The following is an 8,779-nucleotide window of genomic DNA, read 5'->3' on the forward strand; positions in this document are numbered from 1 at the left end:
GACTCATTATCTTCCATAATATTTTAAATTTGTTGATAACCAACTCTTAAAAAATAACCTATGATATATATACCTCTTTTTGACATGTGTTTTCTAAAAAGACTTTTAATACATCATTATCTATTTCATTTGATTGAAGTATGTTATTATTTAAGAAACATATTTTTTAAAGCAAAATATCTTAAGCTAAAAATAGATGTAAGATAGAAAGCATTCCAATATTTATTTTTTCTTATTATCACATATGCAATATATTTCTCAAAATGTATTTCAGTATTTTAATAAACATAATTCACATGAAATTATTATTATTATATGTTATCTTATGATATTATTCTAATTAATGTTGATTCTTCTATTATCTTATGCTTTGAAATAGCGTTATCTTTAAATATTTATTTAACCATATTTATTACTCTTTTTTTTTTATATTTTTTTTCTTTTTTTTTTTCTTTTAAATACAAAATTAACATCAAATATGATATACATATAAAAATTTAGATTATAAATTATGAGTTAGTGAAACAACCCTTCCCCTTTTTTTTTTTTTACATATAATTCGCTAGTGGTCCCATACCCACTAACATTCTAGCAACAATCAACAACCGCGGATAACCAAAGAAAACATTCCATTAATCCAATAAAATTCCAACATAAATAAACCAATAACCAATAATGCAATAAACCAAACCAACAGTGAATAGCAGAGTTCCAACATCCTACAATGCTCTATCAACCTAATTCTAGCAACCTAACAATAGCTAGACCACAGTCAATCAAGCCTCTAGAACATCCTCCTCCTCATCGTCTTTGATTCCACGATCACACTTTTCCTTTACCTGCACACCACAAACAACAATTGAGATGCGTAAGTATCATAAATACTTAGTGAGGCCGTCCTCCCATCTTCTAGGTTATACACACAAGCATATGAGACCCTCAAGTTAAGCAAGCAAACAAAACACAAGCAATACATCAAACCAGGAAAACAAGTCTCGGTTGAGACTGGTGTCGACCGACGCTTAAACCGGTGTCGATCGATGCTGTGAGCCATGGTGTCGACCGATGCTTGAAAGGTGTCGATCAATGCTGACACAAACGGTGTCGACCGATGCTCTAATGGTGTCGATTGATGCCATACCTGCAGACGCGAACTGCACGAACACGAACGAAGAACTGTCCTTCCAAATCATCTCGAATCCGTCCCAAACTCACCCAATTACCTCGGAAATCACTGGGAATCACAAAAGCAACGAACCCAAACAACACAAACAACAAAGAAAACACCCAAACAAGAGAGATCTCATGCTTAGATCAACCATGGTCAAGCACTCACCTCAAGAACAGAAGATTGGATTGAGAAATGTTGGAATCAACACCTCCAGAAGCTTCTCCTTCATTCCCAGCAACAGCTATCACTTCTACAGCCTCAGATTTCTCCCAAATCACCAAGAACAAGCCCAGAAAAAAAATCACAGAACTTTTTCTCTCCTTTCTCTCTTTTTCTCACTTAACGGCGACAAAAATGAGACTTCCCAAAACACTTAATTCATCCTAGACACTTATATCACGATTTAGGGATTTTAATTGAACCAAACCAAACCAAACAGCAATTAAAACAAACCGGACCAAACCGGAAAACATGGTGTCGATCGACACCCTTGGTGTATCGATCGACACCCACACCAAAAACCTTAAAAATTGGTTCGCGGATGTTACAATTCTCCCCCACCAACAAGGATTCGTCCTCGAATCCCGCAACACCGTCCATCCGTCAAGGACCTCCGTGCCACCGTCAACACGGCCCGCACATCCCCGACCGTACTAAACACCGTCAGCCAAGGTTTCCCGTGCACTGTCACAACAGCCCGCACACCTCCGACTGAACCATGAGGTCTCCCTCTAGCTAATATACTCGCATCAAAAACACTATTTGCTCACAACTCAGTGCTTCCCCCGACCGTGGTCGCAACCAACGAATCATGCCGGCTCGCTATCAGGCCATCCGCCTTAAGCTATGGCATCCAGGAAGTCACTCACACACACTCCCCCCGCTCTCGGGTCGCAACCCTCGAGACATACCGGCTCACTGCCAAGCCGCGGCCCACAGCTACGGTATACAGGGAGTCTCAAATATCCCGCTCTGGGGTCGTCACCCTCGAGCGCGCTCTCGGATCGTCATCCGAAGCCTCATACCACTCCCACTCTCTGGCCACAAAGTCCATCGAGCTATCGGTATCACATGAGTTGGGCCCACACAGCCTTGAGCAAAACAAATCTGATGCCATCGAGTATCTCCCGGCTAGATCTACCTCAACACTTCCCACAAAAATTCCCTTTTTAGAAACTTTCTAATTCTGGAAACCTTCCTTTTGTTTAAACTCTCTATTTATGGAAACTTCCAAAATAGAAACCCGAGCTATTTCTCTTCTTCCCATGACAACAACAGTCAACATAAAGAAAAATACTCATCTTATTAATCTCAAAAATATCATAATCGTTACAACCTCAACAAAAATACAATAGAAAAATAAGATACAACAATCCAATTCATCAATCCGCATCCCGAGCACCACCTCATCTTGGTACTTAGTCGCACAACCAACCACCCCTAAGCGACCAAGTATCAAGAGAGATGGGCTGGAATACTCCGTACCCGCTCCAGCCATGGACTACAACTCGGACCCGGCTAGACAAGCTCAAGTTGCGGCCTGCTTCTCAAACCACTTCTTAAACCTTGCCTTCATCCTCGCCTCGGGCTCCCAAGTCTGCTCCTCTACTCCATCACAGTCCCACAGGACTCTCATCAAAGGAATCTTCTTCTTCCGAAGTTCCTTGACTCTCCTCCCGAGTACCCTCAACGACCTCGCCTCCAACGTCATGTTGGGCTGAAGATCCTCAGGAATCTTAGGCAACAACCGGTCACCCTCGTGAAGACACTTCCTCAGCATCGACACATGAAATACCTTGTGGAACGCACGCATAACCTCAGGCAACTCCAGCCGGTATGCCACTGGTCCCACCCGCTCAACCACTCTGAACAGACCCATGTACCTCGGACTCAACTTAGTCTCTGTCAATGACCTGTTCGGACCCCGCAACATGGCTATCTTGAGATACACTCTATCACCAACCTGAAACTCAAGATCCTTTCTCCTTTTATCAGCATAGCTCTTCTGCCGATCCTGAGCCTCCCTCATGTTCAGCCTCAGAACCCGAATCTTCTTCGACGTCTCCTGAACAAAATCCGCACCATATATGCTCCTCTCCCCCCCACCTGAGTCCAACATAACGGTGTACGACACAGCCTTCCATACAAAGCCTCATAAGGAGCCATCCCAATACTAGCCTGGTAGCTGTTGTTGTAATCAAACTCCACAAAGATCAAATGATCTGCCCAATGACCACCCCTGTAACGCCCCCGAACCGCACAATGACCACCCAGGCCATCGGACGGCACCGCGGCGCTACTATGGGAACGTTCGTCAAAGGTCCGGCCAAGTGCTAGAACAAATCAGGCCCTTCGACCAGTCCCTCGGCGAGGTTCCCGACCACACGGCCCATCCTTAAGGCTTTGCAACCCTACAGACACGCCGTGTGTTGAGCCGACTCGGACTAAGTCTATATCAGTACGACATCGCTCGATTTAAAGAAAAATCCGAATGCATTAAAACTTAAAACAGTAACTACAACCGAGTACACATAAAAGTTCACAAGGCATAGAGCCAAAGTTTGGTTCGCAAATAAACATACTTTTATTTTACAATAGACACCAAAAAGAAAACTTCTCCGGAGTCCTATCGTTCACCACGCCCTCTAATCCCCTCTAGGGTTACCTGCAAAACAACAATATTATCATAAGTAATCTAAGATTACTTAGTGAGCTCAGGGTTCCTGCAGAGAAATAAATCCCAAACCCCAATTCCCCATTAACAATCAACATGCACGCAAATACAACAACATGCGAACATAAACAAGCAACATGCAAGCATAGATAAACAACATGCAGGCATAAGCGATTAACAAGCAAGCAAGCAAAACTACTCAACAACCATCAGAGATGACATGCGGAAGCTATCAAGCTAACAGAAATCACTCTACCAATAAATGCAACTACATGCAACCATAAGCAACAACATGCAACAACATGCAATAGTATAACTTGAAATAAAACATCAGTTTTTAACAAGTTTAATTTATTTGGGCCCGGTATGCATCCCTCTTCCCCAAACCCCTCATGAATTCTCCAAGTCGCCACCACAAAGGCAAACGTTTGGATATCAACCAAAATTACACGTCGTGTAGATAGCCTCGGCCAGGGTAGCGAGCCCAGTAACCTCCGAGCTCTTCGTGACCAACCCTGCACATACACAAACATGGGTTGCATGTCACGGCTGCATGTGGCACGGAATGGGAAGGTTAGCAATACCAAATCTTACAACGTTTAGCCGTAATTTCTCGCGGACTAGAAAGCTTTAAGATCTCACCAACGTTTATACTTGAGTTTATACGGTTTTTAAACCCATAATCTTACAAGTATCTCAACCAAAAATTGCCTTTGTTACTAGATCATTTTGATCTAGTAACTAGCACAACCTCACCGCGCATGCATTTAAACAAGAAAACCTAAAAGAACTTCAAGTAAATGCATCTACATGCAACATGCATAACCACGCACTAGATGGTTGTTTTTAACTCTACATCTAAACCGATGCAAATATGTGCCTGAACTCACAGTAAACCGTCGACAAATGATCTCCTTTGATGAAGCTCTTCTCGCGGCAACTCGGATCTTTCCTTCGGTTAGAGTCGATTTCCTTATCGATCTAACGTTGATGGTCGTTTGTCGATAGTCTTCTCTTGCACCTTCTTCTTTCCCTCTCAACACCTTCTTCTTTCTCTCGCAACACTCACTCTTTTCTTCTTTCTCTCTCACACTCTCTCAACTTACCCCCTCTTTCTTTGTGAGAAAATGAGAGGAATGAGAGCTTATTTATAGAGTGAATGGGCGGTGGAGGCAACCAATGAGAGTCACATGCACTCTCCTCATTAGTGTGTATTAGAGCAACACTCAACACTTGGAAGAATCTTGATTAGCCACCTTGATTTCCACTTAGCTTCCTTGAATTCTTTAATCCTCCACTAATCCCCACTAAGTCTTCTTGAATAAAATATTCATCCTACTAACTCCACTAAGTCTTCTTGATTAAAATATTAATCCACTTAACTTCCTTGACTTAAGTGATTTTTGGTGGGGAAGACTTTTAATACTCTCGGTCGACCATCGTCGATCCTCGGCAGCTCTCTCGGCAACTATCAGCATCCATCGGCAACTTCCTTCGGAAACTCGACACTTTCTCGGATACTCGGCAACTTCCTCGAGTACTCGATAACTTCCTCGAGTACTCGGCACTTTCTCTGGTACTCGGTACTCTCGGCATTTCTCGGCGACTACCGGATGATGCGTTTCGGACGGTATGGGCGGTACGTCTCGGACGACTCGGACAACTCTTGGTCCGTTACACTTTTCTCGGACTTCCCTTCATCAAACTTTCAGCTCTTCTTGCTGTTTGCTTTTCTCGGTCTTTTGGACTCGAAATCACGTCAAAAATTTACCCCTAGGTGAGGGTCACTACATTCTCCCCCCTTAAAAAAATTCATCCCGAATTCCATAGGGTTCTGACGGTCCTGCCTCATCTTCTTCAGCGAACAACTGAGGATACTTGGCACGCATCCTATCCTCATCTTCCCATGTGGTGACCTTACGGTTCTATTTTCCCCAAAATACTTGGATTTGAGGAATGCTCCGGTTCTACAACTTTCGGGTTCTTCTTTGTCCTATTCCAAATGGTCCTTCGGGGTAGGTTAGGTTTGACTCCAACTCCTCGATAGGCTCTGGCACAATCATTCTAGGATCTGGCATATGCTTCCGTAGTTGTGAAACGTGGAAGACTTTATGCAATCGCATAACCTCGGGCATTGATAACCGATAGGCTACCTCGCCAACTCTTTTCTCAATCCGGTACGGTCCGATAAACCTTACCGCAAGCTTTCCCACTTTGCCAAAACGATCCTTTCCTTTTTGTGGTGCAACCTTCAAATACACCATATCTCCAACTTCAAACTCCACTTCTCGCCTCTTCCGGTCTGCGTACTTCTTCTGGCGATCTTGAGCATTCTTTATGCTCTCTCGGATAAACTTGATCTTCTCTGTTGTTTCATCAATCAACTTGTGATTGAAACTTGTCCGTTCTCCAACTTCCGTCCAACATAAAGGCGTTCTACACGGCCTTCCGTACATGGCTTCAAATGGCGACATGCTGGTGCTCGAGTGATAACTGTTGTTATACGCGAACTCCACCAATGACAAATTCTTCTCCTAATCTGATGACCATTCTAGCGCACATAGTCGGATCATGTCCTCTATGGTTCGAATAGTTCTCTTAGTCTGTCCGTCAGTCTCTGGGTGAAATGAGGTGCTCATATGAACATCTGTTCCCAACGCCCTATGTAAATCTTGCCAGAATATTGACGCGAACTTCGGGTTGCGATCAGAGACAATGTTTGCTGGCACTCCATGAAGCTTCAAAATCTCGTCTATATACTTCTCTGCCAAGACTGGCGCTTGATCCGTGCTTCTTACTGGAACCAAACGGGCTACTTTGGTTAAACGATCAACCACTACCCATACTGCGTCATTGATTCTCCCTTTTCTTATAGGTAGACCGGTAATGAAATCCATAGAGATAGAGTCCCATTTCCAAGTCGGTATGGGCAAGTTGCGAAGCAATCCTGCTGGCACTTGATGCTCTACCTTGATTCGTTGACATGAATCACATTGGCTTACCCATTTTGCTACTGCTCTCTTCAGTCCAGGCCAATGATAATATCTACGCACATCTTTGTACATCTTGGTGCTCCCCGGATGTATACTCAATGCTGAGCTATCGGCGGCTCCTAATATCTCTTCTCGTAGTCCGTTCCTGTCAGGTACGGTTACTCTCCCATTGAGAAGTAAAGTGTCATCATCCGCCAGATGATAACCACTAGCATTCGGTCCTTCCGAACTTTTCAACTCTTCGATGATCTTCTTCAAGTTCTCGTCCTTGGGTTGTTCTTCATGAATTCGACGTAACAGGCTCACTTGAGTTACGTCTTGTAAACCCAACGGCTCACTAGATTCTCCCTCTAAGGCTAAAAGTCTTACCTTCTTCAATTCCTCAGCTAAAGACTCCACGTCCTTCTCGACATCAACTTGTGCTTTTCTTCGGTTTAGCGCATCTGCTACTACATTCGCTTTGCCTGGGTGATACTGAATCTTCAAATCGTAGTCGGCTACGAACTCCATCCATCTCCACAGGCGCAAATTAAGATCTGGTTGCGTGGACAAGTATTTAAGACTTTGGAGGTCCGTAAATACCTGGACAGCTTCTCCATACAAATACGATCTCTATATTCTCAATGCAAACGCCACGGCTGCCATCTCCAGGTCATGTGTGGGGTAATTCTCTTCATGCTTCCTTAACTGTCTAGATGCATAGGCAATCACCCTATCTCCTTGCATCAACACACATCCAACTCCAACTCTTGATGCGTCTGTAAACACAGAATATGGTTTGTTTGGCTCGGGTAGGGCTAACACTGGTGCTAATGTCAGTGCTCCCTTTAACTTCCTGAAAGCTTCTTTTACCTCCTCGCTCCAAATAAAAGGTACTCCTTTCCAGGTAAGCCGTGTCAACGGTTTCGCGATGGACGAAAACCCCTTTACAAACTTTCGGTAATAGCCTGCAAGGCCTAAGAAACTCCTTACTTCTGACGCGGTCGTTGGCTTCGTCCAATCCTGTATCGCGGCGATCTTTTCTGGGTCGGCGGACACACCTTACTCCAAAACTCGGTGTCCTAGAAATCCAAGTTCCCTTTGCCAAAAGTTGCACTTGCTAAACTTCGTAAATAGCTTCATTTCCCTTAGCCTCTCCAAAACCTTCTTCAGATGCTCCGCGTGCTCCTCCGCACTACGCGAATATATCAGGATGTCATCGATGAATATTATCACGAACCGATCCAGGTAATCCTGAAAAACTTCATTCATCAATCGCATGAATGCCGCCGGTGCATTGGTAAGTCCAAACGGCATTACCACGAACTCATACTGGCCATATCTCGTTTGGAACGCCGTCTTCATCACATCTTGTTCAGCAATTGAGATTTGATGATAGCCGGAGGCTAAATCAATCTTTGAAAACCAACATGCTCCTCTTAGCTGGTCTAACAGCTCATCGATCCTTGGCAAAGGATACTTGTCCTTTATAGTTATGTTATTGATACCTCGGTAATCAATACATAACCGCATGCTTCCGTCCTTTTTCTTGACGAACAACACTGGGGCTCCCCATGGCGACGAACTTGGTCATATAAAACCCTTCTCCAACAAGTCCTCTAACTGAGACTTGAGTTCAGCCAACTCGGCTGGTGCCATGCGATACGGTGCCTTAGCAATTGGGGTAGCTCCGGGCTACAAATTTATGGTAAAAGGATGGCTCCTTGGTGGAGGCAATCCTTCCAATGGCCTAAACACGTCCTCAAAGTCCTTAACTATGGCAATGTCCTCAACTTCCATGCCTTCCTTGTCATCTCCTCCCATGGCGGTCAGAGTGACTAAATACACTTCATCCTCTTCAATAGATCTTCCAATTCTTGCTGCCGATGCGAAGTATGCCGTTTCACTTGGGCTGATCCCATTGAAAACTAGAGGGGTCCTCCCTCCATTTTCAAATATAAC

The 8,779-nt window shown here is 44.0% G+C and overlaps 1 protein-coding gene across 1 annotated transcript; it reads right to left on the reverse strand.

Moving 5' to 3' along the window:
- Positions 1-5,812: 5,812 nt before the first annotated feature.
- On the reverse strand, positions 5,813-6,319 carry LOC147937509 (uncharacterized). Its single transcript, XM_087464102.1, has one exon. It carries the CDS (start codon positions 6,317-6,319, stop codon positions 5,813-5,815), a length of 507 nt encoding a protein of 168 aa, XP_087320228.1.
- Positions 6,320-8,779: the final 2,460 nt, after the last annotated feature.

The sequence above is a fragment of the Camelina sativa genome, chromosome 9 (assembly GCF_030686135.1).
Source record: "Camelina sativa cultivar CO46 ecotype springtype chromosome 9, ASM3068613v1".
Classification (NCBI taxonomy): Eukaryota; Viridiplantae; Streptophyta; class Magnoliopsida; order Brassicales; family Brassicaceae; genus Camelina; species Camelina sativa.

Excerpts from the sequence above, each read along its gene's own strand:
- LOC147937509 (XM_087464102.1), bottom strand. The coding sequence starts at position 6,319 with ATGTCGCCATTTGAAGCCATGTACGGAAGGCCGTGTAGAACGCCTTTA.